A 16,160-nucleotide genomic window follows, 5' to 3' on the forward strand; every position below is an offset into this window, starting at 1 on the left:
AGATCTGGGGACTGTGGAGGCCATTGGAGTCCAGTTAACTCATTGTCATGTTGTTGGAATCAACTTGAGATATCCAGCATTATCCTGCTAGAAGTAGATTCAGAACAGGGGGGGCAACTTTGATGGTAGTGGTAGGGGCTACAAAATGTAAGAATTTACTATATGGGGGCCGCACACCAAACAATAGGTGTAATTGTGGTATTATCTGAGTCACTCGTTGTAGAACTTTTTTCACTCTCCTGAGATGTTTGCATTTTCCTGAAAATATAGCTTATAGGTTTGAACTTAAAATGAGGGGTCCACTGACCTCACACATCCTAATTAAACCCTATAATATGATAGTTTATTGCATAATATATAATAGCAAGAATAACAAACAATATCCACCCACACTCACAAACTATGTTCACTCACAAAGTTTATTTGGCTAATACAGTATATGCATATACCCTGTAGTAATGCAGGACTCGCAAATGATTTGTTTGTCCGTCTTTTAAGTGACTTCTGGATTCTGGAGTCAGGAACTTTTCATCACAAATACTCAGCAGGGATTGATAAAGGGATTAAAAAGTATTTTCTTTTCTAATCCTATTTGTCCTCGCTTTTAGCCAAAGCTGAAGACACTAGTAGTGGGGAGCCACAGAGACCAACCCCACCTATCAGGCCTTGTCTAAGTTCCTTGGTCAAGAGCGATGGCAGGACATTGGGACTAACATGTATCTCTCGCATGAATTTATGTTTCACTTCTTTCTGTCTTTATTAGTTTCGACAGACCCTGGCTGTGTATATACACGGGTGTCCCTGCCGTTGCCCGACACCTTTTGCGTGACAATATGTCTGGGAATGCCGGTATGTTTGTGCATTCATTATGGCAGACGAGGCCACAGAGATTACGTGGCCATGGACGTACCTGCCTCCCCCATCTCCCTATTTAGCACCTAAGCTCCTACTATGGCCTTTAAAAAGCCCTTGTCCAGAGTTCCCGACCCTCCTCCAAGGCATTTTAAATCACTGTCACAGGCACATCAGCCTCAGGGATGTAGAGAATACGGTACACCCTGTTTGATTCAGCAATTCTTCCTTCTGCCAATGAGATGAATAGTTTGTTAAATTTTCCCAAATAGAAGCTTGTATCATCTGAGTATCATCCATTTCTAGATATGAATTGTTGAGCACGACAAGGACTGAATATCAAATACATGAACATTTTTGAGAGTGTTTTGTAATCCCACCAGCCACACACACACACACACACACACACACACACACACACACACACACACACACACACACACATACACACACACACACACACACACACACACACACACACACACACACACACACACACACACACCCTGGGATTCATTCGGCTGGAACAAAAACGAGACAAAGGAGAAAATGCAGTTTTTAAATCTTCCAGAACTGATGTGGCTTTTGTATCCTGGTTCCCTTTCAGCCATTATGATGGGACACACTTTGTGTCAACTGTGCACAAACAGAGATAATGTTTTCGGCTAATGGGACATCCGTCTTTTCGTCAAGGGGGGGAGGGGGTCATTGTCATCACTTTCCACGACAATGTAGCTTTTGCTTTCCTCAGCTGTCGTAATGGATTATTCACGCAGCATTGCAATGCAGCATCTCAGTTCAAACCCTTTCACAATGCCGGAAATGACCCATGCATAGTCAACGAGATCGATAAAGAAACTCAAGAACTCGGCTAAAGACTGGCCAACTCCTATGGAACTTCTTGGCCAAGGCGTTTCCCCAAGGCCCCCCAGTTTAATGCACATCAGGTCATTAAGCACCACTGGGGGTCTCCATGATATGAATACAGTGTACGGACAGCGTACATCTAAAATATCATCCAATTATTTGTCGATTGTGTTCCCTTTGTTTCTCCTGCCTTCTCCAAGGACTGATTTTGCTGGGGGACCCCTGGGACCTATTGAAGGGCCCCCTGGCGGACCCCAGACCCCATAAGGACCACCGTTCAAAAAGAATAAGAGCTGGTGTTGCTGGTGTACGGACATTGTACGACCAAAATCACCTCTTTGTGTTTTGTGTTCCTTTGAGGTCCTTTCTCCAAAGACCGATTTTGCTGGGGAGCCCCTGCAACCTCTTGAAGGAGCCCCTGGGGGTCCCAGGACCACAAGTTTGTGTTCCCTTTGGCTCCCTACCCTAATCCTTTCAGGACGGCCACTTTTCCTGCTCGCCCATTGAATGAGATTACCCCCACTAGCTGTGAAGTAGAAGATACATTTGGAAATGAAATGCATCATTTCAAATGTTTAGTTACCGTCTTGTACTTGACGATGTACTCCACGATGGGCATCCCGCCGTCGTCCTGCTTGACTAGGCCCAGGCGGTAGGCCTTGCCCATGCCCCTCTGTCCGTGGACGGCGGGAGGGCTGGGCTCTCCTGACCAGGGAACGGGGAGAGAAAGCTACAGTCAGCATAAGGATATATAAATAGTGTGTGTGTGTGTAGGGGGGGGGGTCTACATGTGTGCAGATGCTATCTCCTAAACCCTGGAGGTGTCGTGTGTGTGTGTGAGTGTGTGTGTGTGTGTGCTTTGGAGAGGAGGGGAGCAGGTGGCAGAGTGAGATATGAGATAAGGATACAGTATAGCAAGAGGAGAGGTATAAACTTGAACTAAATTCATATTGGATGGCAATTCGCTGTGACTGGCTATAACTTAGGCTGACTAGAGGCTGTTATCGCTCTCCATACTTTCGCGAGGGGGCTCTCATTTTTTATTTTTATTTTCGCTCTGCTTCAGAGGCGCAGCAGCGGGGAACATGTAATTCAAAAAAGCCGACAACCAGACGACCGGCCCTCTTGTGGATTTACTACGATCTAAGTATGGCGGATCACCCTTAATTATTCAGCGGGATACATTTTTAAGAGCACCCGCACTAGATAATTTTAATGCCGTTGTTTTTCATCCAAACGCAAGTTTCGACGGGACCCATTCCAAGTAATCCTGCAATCTGTTTTGGTATCACGGGAACGTGAGTAAGCCGTAAAAACACAGAAATACACTCATGTTATGAGTTTCAGGGGTTGAGGGAAGGGATGAAATAGCATAATAATAATTGGCATAAATACAGTAAATCTTTATATATATATATATACGTATATATGCAAGTATAAAACGGGAAAAATATTTTACCCTCAAATTCATCAACTTTTTTTGTATTTACTATCCTGCCATGAAGAACATTATGTCTGTGCTTTCTTCTGCCATGCCATATCCTCCTACTGAAAATCAACAAAGTGAAATTATTTTGTTGTGCACCTGTTGTTACTTTTTGTGTTATAGCAATACCAAAATCCATTTCCAGATGATCACCATGTTCATTCTATAACAGGTTTTAGTCTTCCACTTTCAGTCAAACCCTTCCATTTTCTTCTCCGGAAGAAAATAATGGGTGTAAAGAACAAAGCGGAGACTCACGGATGGGTAGAGTCTGGAATGTCTCCTTGTGGCTAAACTCCCCCCGACCCTTCCCGTTGATGGCCGCCACGCGGATCTCGTACGTGGTGTTGGGCTCCAGGCCGGTGAGCACCACTGTGGCTGGAGAAGGATACGCGGACAGAATAAATCAAGTCAAATAAAGTTTTTCAGTCATTTCATTGATATGCACAGTATACCACCACACAGGGTAGTCATGGAAGCCCAGATGGCTACCTTTGCTTTATTTCATTCTGTTTAGGTGCTGCTACCATGCCCTGCCCCATATTGCGGCACTACCTCCGTTAAAAAGAACCGATGATATATTTGGACTCCTCTGTAATATCCAGGCAGGCCCCAACATGTGCCCTTCAGCAGCCATTTGTCCTGATACAGATAGCTTGAAGGAGAACCCTTATGCTGCTGTTATTGTATGTCAGTGTGGATGTCAGTGTCAGCTTGATGTCTGAAAGGTAATGAAGGTGGACCAGGAAGTGCAACTTGAGCAAAATGACACAGACCGATACTTGGGAGTGATATACTGTATATATTAGTGTATAGAAGCATCACTTTTTTGATCCCTGTGGGGAAATTTGTCTTCTGTTCTCTGACTAAGTCACTAACTCCAAGTCACTCACTTCTATTCCTATTTCTGAGCAGTTGGTAGCCAGAGCATAACTCCAGTTGGAGAGCCAACGTCTTGGTCAAGGGCATTGGTAGTGGAGTCGTGTCTGACCCTATCCCTAACCTTCCCCTATATTCAGGGGAAAGAAAGGTTTCAAAGTTAAGACGATTTGAAATAAATTCGCAATCAATTACATTGGACACTTAGTGACAAGTAGCCCTTAGCCACAGTACCATCAGCCTTCTACCATCGAAAAAACATTTAAAAATTAAGGGGCTTTCTGTCAAAAACAGACTCTGAAAAAAATTCTTAAATTCTTAAAGAGTAGATTGGACTACTGTAACAGCCTATTCACCGGCCTCCAGAAATCAGCTGTGCAGCGGCTGCAGTTAACCCAAAATGCGTCTACGTGGTTCTCACTGGGACAAAAAAGTTTGAGCACATCACACCTGTTCTTAGATCTCTACCTTGGCTCCCTGTTGAAACTAGGATTGATTTTAAGATTCTGCTACTTGTATATAAAGCTATGAATGGCCTTGCACCTCAGTATATAAAATGAATACTAATTTTTCAGGAACCAGCAAGAACTCTCAGGTCCACAGTGCTGGTCTTTAAACTATCCCTCGTACCAACTCTAAAGTAGGGGAGGCTGCCTTGTGTATCTATGCCCCAAGTAAATGGAACACCCTGCCTGAGGACCTGAGAGAGGCCCCCACACTTTTAAAAGCAGATTAAAAACCTTGCTGTTCACTATTTGGCTGAGTTCTGTGTGTATATATGTGTGTGTGTGGGTGTGTGTGTGTGTGTGTGTGTGTGTGTGTGTGTGTGTGTATGTTCTCCATGTTGTGAGATTTGTATCTCTGTACGCTGTGAGATCTGTTTATTCCGCACTGACTGTGCTTATGATTGCACAGACATTTTTTAAATTTTCTTTGATTGTATTTCTTTGTAAAGTGCATTGTGTTGCCCTGGTATGAAATGCGCCCTATAAATAAAGTGTCACTTGACTTGACCAAAGAAGAAACTAATAGAAACTACACCAAACCGCTCCTCCTTCAACAAGGCATCTTGGCCTCTGTAGAAAAGGGATCTTGCAACGGCTGTCGTTTGGAAGCCGAATCTTTATCTTAGCTTGTGCAAACTAAACGGAAACCTCTTCGAGGATATAAAGCTGCATTCCAATGGAAGTCAGAACTCGGTAATTCCGGGTCAGAGGTCCCCAATTTGTCAAGTTTGTTTAGCTAAGCTTGTGAATTCTAAGTACCTGCACAGGAGCAAAATCTACAGAGCAGTTAAGATCGAAGTTAGATGCTTTTAAAAATCCGGGGTCCGACTTCTTTGGGATTTGTTCAGAGGTGGGGCTTGAGCAGAGCTTGACAGCTCTGGGGGTGAGGGACATTTCCTCCTCAGCAGACCAGCCAGACTAGACTGCCTGTTTTGAAGAGCATGAAATCTCAGCAATCATTGCGATAACATGGACTGACATTTGCAAACCCCAGCTGATATATCACGGTCAATTTACCCAATGAGGAAATAAAATATGACTTATTTTAACTTTATTTGGAAGCAAATAAAAAATAAGATGAATATATCAAAGTTAAAACTCCATGTTTGTCAATGAAAAAGGCTAATCTGACATTAAATTGCTGAGGTTTAGTGACAAAATAAGACGAAAATGTGAAACATTATGAATTAATATGCAGTATTCCTATTATTCATTGTTAGCTTTATACAGATATCAGGGCATAAGCAAACAGCAAGATTACTGGGCCATCAGTGAGTTCGGAAGAAAGTCTACGACTCCTGTTATCCATTCAAACAGTCTTGACAATATCAAAGCCAAGCCGAGAGTTCACAGCTAATGCAATTCTGCTAAAAGTTGCTTCTTTGCCAGTTGCACAAATTAAAACACTCCAACGCTAATAGGTGTTTTGCGCTGTTTTTGTCCTTGCCGCGCTGAAAACAAATTATACAATTTGCGAGTGTAGTAGAGTATGTTGGGGTTACAAGCAGACATTTCATGAGATGGAAAAATATATAATAAAATCAATCACTTAAATGAGTTCAGGCATGTCATTATCACAATTAGTTGATTGTGCCTTTATACTGTGTGGCTCTGAAGTGGCTTCTTTGATTAAATTATGCCACTTTTCTTTCCTCAAAATTAGTTTGGCAATTTGAATATTTCAGCAGAAAAACAAATACAATTTTTTGAAATAGATGCGTCGCTGAAATTGGGTTCAAATTAGGCCCCATTCATTAAAGCCAATTAAGTATTGTTTATTCTTGACACTCAGTGAGCTCAGTCGTACTTATTCCTCAACCTGAAGACAACTCCATCTCCGCCTCTTCCTCTCATCCCGTCTCTTCCACCCTGCTTCGGCTTTTCTCTACTGTTTTCCTCTTCGGGCGCTGATTGCCATTCCCTTCGGCACGGCGAATATATTGTAATTGACTCCAAAATTAGGGATATTAGCGATAAGCCCTTCAGGTTTGTCACAGACCTGCTTATCGCTCAGCCGCTCATCCAGTAACTTTCCATTCTTTCCTTTTTTTTGTTCAAAAGGACTCGTGACGCATCAAATGCTGTACTTCCTTCCGAGAGCAAGAGAGAGAGTGAGAGAGCCTCAGAAATCAATTTTCTGAGTCGGGGGAGCGGTGGAGGACGCTCCGACGGCTTCTCGCAAACTCCCACGAGACCACTGGAGGGTGGAGGAGTGGAAGGAAGGCTTTGAGGGGTGGAGGATGGCTTGGGTCGATTGGGGATGGGGGGGGGGGGTTAAAAGATGGGAACACAAAGTTAATTCCAGATCAGGGCGGGGACGCTCTTAATCTTAATCTGACACGGACGGAGGGAGCATTGACTCGGCGAAGGAGGCTCCACTCCACAGAAGTAGAAGCCGGGTGGTGGAAGAGCTTATCGCTGCTGTCAGCTGAAAAAACTGCAACGGGGCGGAGGGGTAGCACAGCCAAAATACCTCAGCTGTAGATTCCATGGGGTTTAGATTTGATCCTCTGTAAAAATATATTGATTCAAATTCACGTTTTTTTCAAATGTTAGATTTGATATATTTTATACCCACAGCCATAGCTTTTCAACTTATCTTCTTAAAGTGCATTTTGTATATCCCGAAAAGTTTTTTATTTTTGTTATTTTCTTTGCATTTTTGGTATAACAAATTATGACAATTGTCTGTAGAGCAACAGACCAATCTTTATCACAAATTCCTTTCATATGAAAACTACTTGGCCGAATAAACAGTCTGATTCTTTTGCTAATTAAAATATAATCCTTGTTCAGCACATTCAAACAAACATTGAGCAAACACCTATAAATAAATGTCTTATTGACAACATTGTCCCACCCCCGTCCTATTTAGAATCGTCTAAGTATAGACGCCACAAGCACTAGTTTGCTTTGAAGACAGCTCGGTGCTTATGTAGATGAACACTTAATTGTATTGTTGCATTGAGAAGGCAGAGGTTTAACCCCAGAGTTTCCTGTGAGAGGATCTGGCGCATGGTATCTCCAACTGAAAACACCAGCTCCCAGACTCAAATCGCATTACACTCCGTCATGGGGCATGGGCTCATTTACAGTATATAAAAGGAAACATTGAACTTTCTAACAAGACAACGATTGATGATCATGACAATTATAATGTTTGCCCCCAAAGAATTTACCACAAGCAGAGGATTCTGATACAGAGGTCCTACACGTCCTATGTATCAACAATTTTTTTCTATCAAACCATCTACACTCAAATGATCCCCATTGTTTGGCTACTTGACCATAGTTAATATCAAGATGAATGTTTAATTGACCATTTGCACAATTATGGCAAGTCCGGCCTCGCTTAGTTACTGCAGAATGCTGTCGATTTTTAACAAGTCGGTTTGTGATGAACTGTTTGGCTATTTCACCGTTTTTTTCTGTCTTAGTTCTTGGACTTTTTCCATTCATTTTATTCAGTTGGTGTAACACATTGTGAGCGAGAGATGACTACCTTGCGGACAACTCTCTTGGCAGTATGACTCCCAACTCCTGAATCATTTAAAGGATTAGTTCGCTACAAACAAATTGGTGCCGGTATTACAAGTCCCACATGAAACAACACCTTTCAACCATTTTCCTAGCACTGTGAGTTATCAAAGGTTGTTCTTTTCAGCTTGGTATTGAAGCAGTTTGCCGGAGGAGATAGCATAGCTACAGTTTGCGAAGCACAGATTGGTTGATTTCTTGGTCATTCGCATTTGCAAACAGTTGAAAATTCTGCAGATCCTCACGATACTTACTTTGGACACTGTGCGACTTGACGTCCCTCCAGTCCTGAGACCCAACCTCCTTGTACTGGACCAGGTAGTGGCCGATGGGCACGCCGCCGTGGGACTCGGGCTTCATGAAGGTGACAGTGGCCAGACGCTGGGAGACAGCCGACAGACGCACCGAGTAGGGGTTTGATGGCACGTCTGGAAAGATTGATAGAAGATAGATAAATAAATACATAGGTGGAGAGGTAGGTAGGTAGATAGATAGGTGAATTAGGTGAATAGGTTTGTGGGTATGTAGGTATGTAGAAAGATGGATAGGTAAGTAGGTAGATAGGTAGCTATGTATGTGGATAGATGTAAGTAGACAGATAGGTAGCTAGGTATGTAGATAGATAGGTATGTAAGTAGGTAGAAAGATAGGTAGTTAGGTAGGTAGGTACACTATGCAGATAGATAGATAGATAGATAGATAGATAGATAGATAGATAGATAGATAGATAGATAGATAGATAGATAGATAGATAGATAGATAGATAGATAGATAGATAGATAGATAGATAGATAGATAGATAGATAGATAGATAGATAGATAGATAAGTATGTAAATAGGTAGGTAGGAAGGTAGATGGATAGATAAGTAGGTAAATAGGTAGGTGAATAGTTATTTAGGTAGATAGGTAGGTAGGTATGTTGGTAGGTAGGTAGGTACATAGGTAGGTATGTAAATAGTTAGGTAGGTAAATAGGTATGTAGGTAGATAGGTAGGTAGGTATGTGGTTAGGTAGGTAAGTACATAGGTAGGTATGTAAATAGGTCGCTAGGAAGGTAGATGGATAGGTGGGTCGATAGATTAACAAAATAAAATTAATAATGGAATGAGTCAATTTACGCTGATCTGTCTATAAATGAGTGGTTCAAATTACAAAGTACATCTTCAACCAACAACCTAATCAGTTCCGATTGCCCAAAAAAGTTTGATTAAGGACGAATTAAAGGCAAGCCGCCATTGCGTTCACTTCTTTTCCAAGAGACCAGACAGTAAGTTATTGCATTACACCAGTGATACCTGAGGGAGCATTCTTTTCCCAACCCGCGTAAATTATGCTTATTTAATAGCAACACGTTACACCTGAGTAGCGTTAGCATCAGCACCATGTCCGGTAATTACTCCACGGAAAGCGCTCTGCGTGCTTGTGGTTTTCACGAAGAAAAAGGTAACCAAAGCCAAATTGAATAAGTAGTTCCACGCACAGCAGGGGCACTGGCGGTAAGAAATAGTCCCCTGTTAGCTAAACAGTTGGCTGTGTAGCCGCTTAGCTGGGGCCAGTTGTACTCGGTGGAATTGGCAGCACAGCTGCCGTCCTCCAACGCTCCCATTTCTTAGCAAAAATGACTGGTTATATAAGGTTTGAGATAATAAATTCCAGCATCAATTATGCAGCAAAGTTGATTAATTAGTGTAGAACGATCTCCGACAGAGGGTTAATGAGGACATCCTTTTTTGGGGGAATTTTATGTGCCGCTAACTAGAGTTGGGGCGATACATCAATACATAATATGTATATTCTGTTATGACGCCGGGTGTTTTCTGTGGGGTTTTGAATATTGCAATGTTTTAACATGGCGTAATTTACCAGGGTGGAGCTTTCTTTGCCTCCACTCACGACGCTCAAAAATAATGAAGCACAGTTTGATTCTGTTGCTGTGGAGCGCAAAGTGGAAATGGTTATTTCACATCATCTTTTAACTGACAATTCAGTTTCTTTCAAACCTGATTCGAATAAAGGATGGAGATATTTCTATCTCCCTATCCATCTATCTATCTGTCTATCTATCCATCCATCTCTCTTTTCATCCATCTAATTACGATCTATCTGTCTGTCTATCTATCTATCTATCTGTGTATATATCCATCTATGTATCTGTCTGTCTGTCTGTCTGTCTGTCTGTCTGTCTATCTACCCGTCTCTAAGATTCAAGCATCTGATCGGACATTTTCTTCGAAGTTACTGATTCATAGCAATAATTATCTTTATGGAGAAGCTTGTGATGAGGGACGTTTCTGCGAGGTTGCTTGTTTTAAAATCGCTCCGACTGCTCCAAATCATCGATCATTTTCAGTCTTGGGTGGTGAAAACTGATAGTGGAGCCGTATGGGGCGGAAAGTGAGGACGATTCTAAGGGTCTCTGACTGACAAGTGCCCTAAAAAATTATTATAAAATGAAGGTGGGGCCCAATGTGATATCTTTTCATGGGACCCAAAATTGCTGGCAGCGTCCCTGCTTGTGTGTGTGTGTGTGTGTGTGTGTGTGTGTGTGTGTGTGTGTGTGTGTGTGTGTGCACGTGTGTGTGCGCGCACGCGCGTACGTGTGTAGAGGCATTGTTAGCTGGAGCAATCCAATCTGCACTAAAGGAAATTGAACGGCGCAACAGTAAATTAGAGGATACTTGTGTAAATAGCGCGGGCGCAGCTAAATCAGCCTGAGCTGTTTCAGGCCGAATGGGGATTTGGAGAGTTTCAGCTGAATTTATCACCGCGTAAATTTCAAATGAGGGACATTAGCAACAACAAACAACAAAAGATGGAAGTGAAGTTCTAAGGAAAAGTGTCCGTCTGTGTATGTGTGTGTGTGTGTGTGTGTGTGTGTGTGTGTGTGTGTGTGTGTGTGTGTGTGTGTTTTTTGAAATAGCACTGTGGATAATGGAGAGGGCCGCAATTTTCATGGAATTGTTTCCAGGGTTCCAAGTGAATCATAGGAGGGAGGATTGCCCACACTTTGTGATTGGGGGGTCACGTGGTTCAAATTTCCCTGATTCTTATTTGTCTGTGTGGGTGTGTGTGTGTGTGTGTGTGTGTGTGTGTGTGTGTGTGTGTGTGTGCGTGTGTGTGTGTGTGTGTGTGTGTGTGTGTGTGTGTGTGTGTGTGTGTGTGGGCGTGCGTGGGTGCGTGTGTGTGTGTGTGTGTGTGTGTGTGTGAGTGTCTGTGTGGGCGTGCGTGTGTGTGTGTGTGTGTGTGTGTGTGTGTGTGTGTGTGTGTGTGTGTGTGTGTGTGTGTGTGTGTGAGTGTCTGTGTGGGCGTGCGTGTGTCTGTGTGTGTGTGTGTGTGTGTGTGTGTGTGTGTGTGTGTGTGTGTGTGTGTGTGTGTGTGTGTGTGTGTGGGTGTGCACGTGTGCGTGTGTGTGTGTGGGTGCGTGGGTGCGTGCGTGCGTGCGTTTTTAATTTATAGTTTTATAAAATTATGTACAATGTTAATATTTTGAAAAATGTTCATTAAAACGAATTCAAATTATAATGTATTTATTTATTTGTTTATTTTTCAATTTAAAAAAATTGGTAAATTTTTTGATGAAGTATATTCAGGCAAGGCACTCATTCCCGCTACGGCAGAAGAACCAGTTATTTTTATACATTAATACATTTCTCTTTCGTCCAATGCAAAACACTATGGTCAGTGTCCTCAACTAGACGATGGAGGATCAATACACATACACACATCAGAACAACTCAAAATAAGTTGAGGATTCCAAAAATGTTGAAATACAACAAGGAAGCGTGTGTTCACCTGCTTGTGCCAGGATGAACTCCTGGTACCGCACTCCAATGTTGTTTCGTGCCGTGCAGTTGTATCGCCCAAAATCTCGGTCTGACATTGGGGTCACCTGGAACAGAGTCCCCACCCCCCCCAAAAAAAGAAGAAAATCAGTCATCACGAAATGAAAACAAATTTAAATATCTCCTGAACCTTAATTGCATTCAAGTTATGTCCACTTGAGAGACTAAGGCCTCTTGGAATGCAACCTCTTGAAGGAAACAGAGTTGAGGCGATAACCTTTGACATTTAGATCTCTTAAAACCTCAGTCGGCTTGCGTGAAAGGTCATTTCCCATGAAAGAAAATGTATCAAATAAAAATAAAACTGAAGAACATCCTAATGGGCAAATTAAGCTTTAGACCCTAATTTTTGTCAATTTTTTAAATCTTTAGTTAATTTCTAATTTGTAGGGTTATTGCATATTGTCTTGTTTATTTTTTAGATGTATTCAATTGTTTGTTATTTTTTAAGTTTACTGTTTGTGGCCTCATTTTTCTTGTATCCTGTGAATATATTCTTGTTATTGCTTATTTTTTTGTTTATTGTTAATCTTTAGGTTGATTGTAAATTGCCAGATTGTTTTTAATTGGAAATTGGGAACTGATGAGGGAAGCTGCTTTTTTTATGTCAGAAATAAAATAAATTACATGATTATTTAATTGGTCAAGATAAAGAGCTCATGCATCATGCAATGACCAAATGTACACATTTGGTCATTGTTTGACATTTATCTGATTGTTTTCACAAATGACTGACGTAGATTATGAGACAATAGGACACTCAATAAGATACTCAAAGATACTTTTCCCTTTTTTTCGGACATTCTACTGCTCCGATCTGTAAGATCTGCGACTCCTACAAACCCATTTGATAAAATTAGCATTTTTATCCTCTGGCCGTTCAGCTGTGTCCTAAGGTTTTATTGTTTTATATGAGGTACATTTAATTTCCCCCTTTTATGAGCTGTTTTACCCACGTGTGTTAACTCTTTTATGATCATTTACCGTTGTATTGTAACTTTTTTAACGATATTTTTTTGTCATTATGAAGCGACTTGTAACTTATATTTGGAAAAGTATATAAATAAAGCGTGATATTGTGAATATAACGATTATTATGATTGTGATGCCGGCGCCCACTTTGCTTTCCGTTCATTTAAGTGACATTTACACAAAAAATATACATCCATAACAGATTTTTTTAATATAGCACACTCACACTCTATTAGTAAATTAGCATTTCCTTTAATAATTTGAATATAAATATTGCTGTTTTGTCTATGTCATAGATTCATTTATTATTGTTTTATTTTTAGTCATCCATTAACTGCTGTGTCCTACCAGGTCAAGAACAGTGCGCACAATGCATTTTCCATCGGTGGAGACAGTGATGTTCCCTCTTATCATTAAAATTATCATTATTATCATTATCATCATGATCATTATGATTATTGTCATTATCATTATTATCATTACCATGACTGTCATTAGCTCTAGCAGGCACCTGCCCTTTGTGTTGTGTGTCCTGGTGTTGCCAGTGCTTTCCGGTGGAGAAGGTGAAATGCTACCTTATTCTTATCATTATTATTATATATTTTTTTGTTCGTATACAGAATAGCGGCCGAAGTGTCTGGCACTCAGAAACTGTGGAACCCACGGACATGAATGATAGATTCGGGCAGTCCAGGCAGTCTGTCATCCACATTGAGCTTAATTTGTGGCAGGATTTACAAACACATTGCAGACTACAGATTGGTCACAGAGAATCGTCACTGCCTCACTGCGTCATCATTGTGTGACACGGGGCATCCGGAGCAAACTCGCAGGACACGCTGCGGCTGCTCGGCTTCGGAGAGACAGCACCTGGATTCTCTAGTTATTGTTCTCTGAGTCTGTAAACGAAGGGAATTTAAGACAAGGACTCCCCAAATACGAGCAGTTTCTAACTGTCCGAGCAGAGAGGAGAACACAGTGGAGCACCGCTACCGTCCGCAATGCGACATAGATGCTGTTACGTCATACTGTATAGCAGCATCTGAGAGAACAGCTGTATGTCGACACGCGCCAGGGTGAGTTACAAAAAAAAATGTAAAAAACAAAAGCATTGCTTCAGAATTTATAGAAATTCGAGATTTACCAGCATATTAGTCTTTAGATATTAAGCCAAATTCCATATTAATGGTAGTCTACTATAGACGTTATACCTCATAGTCAAAACCTGATGTGCTGTCAGTATTCCATTACAGACAATCATTTGGTTATGTATTTTCCTTAATTTTATTAGTTATAACATTGACCTTAATAAATTCTTCAGTATTGTGAACAGGGCTTGTACATCATTTCGTCACACCATCATACCAACTAACCTGGACCCCATGCATTGCTGCCTGCAGCTATATTTAGGGTCTGAGGCCACAGAAGGTGGGAGAGGACCCTATTGTTATTGCTCCGTTTACTCTTCTTCTTCGTCGTTCTTCTTCTTCAGCCTATTTGAGTCGGCTTTTTGGGATACTCTCTTAAGATACTCGAGAACTCAAAACTTTTTCGTCACACGGTGTGGGGGTGTGGCAAAGCCTTGAATTTCATGTTTGAATTTGAAATGAATTTTCATGTTTGTTTATGTGATATTTCAGTCACTTTTTATGCTTTGTACTTTCGCAAAGTCCTCCTCTGCAATTTATGGGATCGACTTCAAACTTGAGTGTCTACAAGACACCTTTATGATTAAAAGTTACACGTGGTGGGCGTGGCAGAAGATTCAATTTGATGTTAGAAAAAAGCCACTGTTTACGGGACTTTTTTGTCTCTTTTTGGTCATTTTAATGCTCCGTACTTTTGCAAACTTCACAAATCATTACCTCCAGCAGGGACCTGCCCTCAGTGTTGTGTCACCGGTGCCGTTGGTGGAGATGGTGAGGCGCTACCTTATTTGTATTCTTATTTTTTATCATTAGCATTAGCCTTGTCATTATTAACCATTGTAATCATCATTACTATATTACCTCCAGCAGGGACCTGCCCTCAGTGTTGTGTATCCTGGTGTTGGCGCTGCCCTCGGCAGAGATGGTGAAGCGCTCCCTCCTCCACAGCATGGTGGCTGGGGGGTTGGACATCACATCACAGCTGATGTTCACCGGGTTCCCCTCCCACGAGTAGAAAATGGTGTGGTTGGTCAGGAACTTTGGCATATCTATCGCAAAAGACACCTGAATTATTTACCTTGTGAAAGAATATGAAATATTTAGGTGGGACCTGTGTTGGGTTTAAACTCACAGGAGGAAGTAAACAGTTTTCATATTTACTGTGTTTGTGCTGTGTATTTTGTTTATTTTCACCCTTCATGATGAGTCCTAAGAAGAAGGATGATGGGAAAAAGAAAAAGGCAATGAATTGAAACTAAGAAGGAAATCATAGAAAATATGAGCGTGGTGTATATGAGAAAAATTGCTTCGACATACGACTGTTTTAACATACGACCGTTCTTAAAGAACGAATTACAGTCGTAAGTCGAGGTACCACTGTATAACGAAACAGACGAAGACCAAATCCCTGAACTGGGAAATAACAGATTTAATCGACTTCTCTTCCTTTTCTCTCTCCACCTCTAATCTACCTCTACGTCTACCCTTCCTCTACTCTACCTCTAATTTACCTCTACCATCGTCTACCTCTACTCTACCTCTCCTCTCCCTCTAGTCTACCTCTACTAGTCTAACTCCACTCTACCTCTAGTCTACCAGGTGGCGCAGCGCATTGCAACTGCTACCTCCAAGAAAGAAGGACCTGGGTTCGATACCTGCCTGTTGGCACCGTGCTCTGGGTGGGTTATATCCCAAATAGGAGCCTTTCTGTGTGGAGTTTGCATGTTCTCCCTGTGCTCACATGGGGTTTCTTCCACCTGACGTCGCTAAGGACCCCCACCAAAAACATGCACCCATCATCTGACCAACGATGGACACTCGTCACCAGGTCCCCGAGCGCATCCACGAATGCTGCCCACTGCTCCTGTGTGTGCAGTGTTATAGTGTGGTCTGGTGTGTGTGATAATTAAAGATTCTTCTTTACCTCTACTATAGTCTACCTATACTTTACATCTAGTCTACCTCTACTCTATCAGAAGAGAAAGAAAGAAAGAAACAGTCTTTATTCATCACGCAACACACCACACTATAACACATGCTTGCACACACACACACATGCACATGCTTTGA

The 16,160-nt window shown here is 41.7% G+C and overlaps 1 protein-coding gene across 1 annotated transcript in view; it reads right to left on the reverse strand.

Moving 5' to 3' along the window:
* The window catches only part of ncam2 (neural cell adhesion molecule 2), a 367,688-nt gene that overhangs the window by 46,076 nt on the left and 305,452 nt on the right, over positions 1-16,160 (reverse strand). The window contains exons 10-14 of the mRNA XM_080024174.1: positions 14,952-15,139; positions 11,921-12,017; positions 8,382-8,555; positions 3,464-3,583; positions 2,303-2,424 (exon numbers count right to left, since the gene is read on the reverse strand). Of these exons, the coding sequence (XP_079880300.1) occupies positions 2,303-2,424; positions 3,464-3,583; positions 8,382-8,555; positions 11,921-12,017; positions 14,952-15,139 (701 nt within the window). The remainder of the gene's footprint in view (positions 1-2,302; positions 2,425-3,463; positions 3,584-8,381; positions 8,556-11,920; positions 12,018-14,951; positions 15,140-16,160) is intronic.

The sequence above is a fragment of the Zeus faber genome, assembly GCF_960531495.2.
Source record: "Zeus faber genome assembly, chromosome: 2".
In the NCBI taxonomy this organism is placed as follows: domain Eukaryota; kingdom Metazoa; phylum Chordata; class Actinopteri; order Zeiformes; family Zeidae; genus Zeus; species Zeus faber.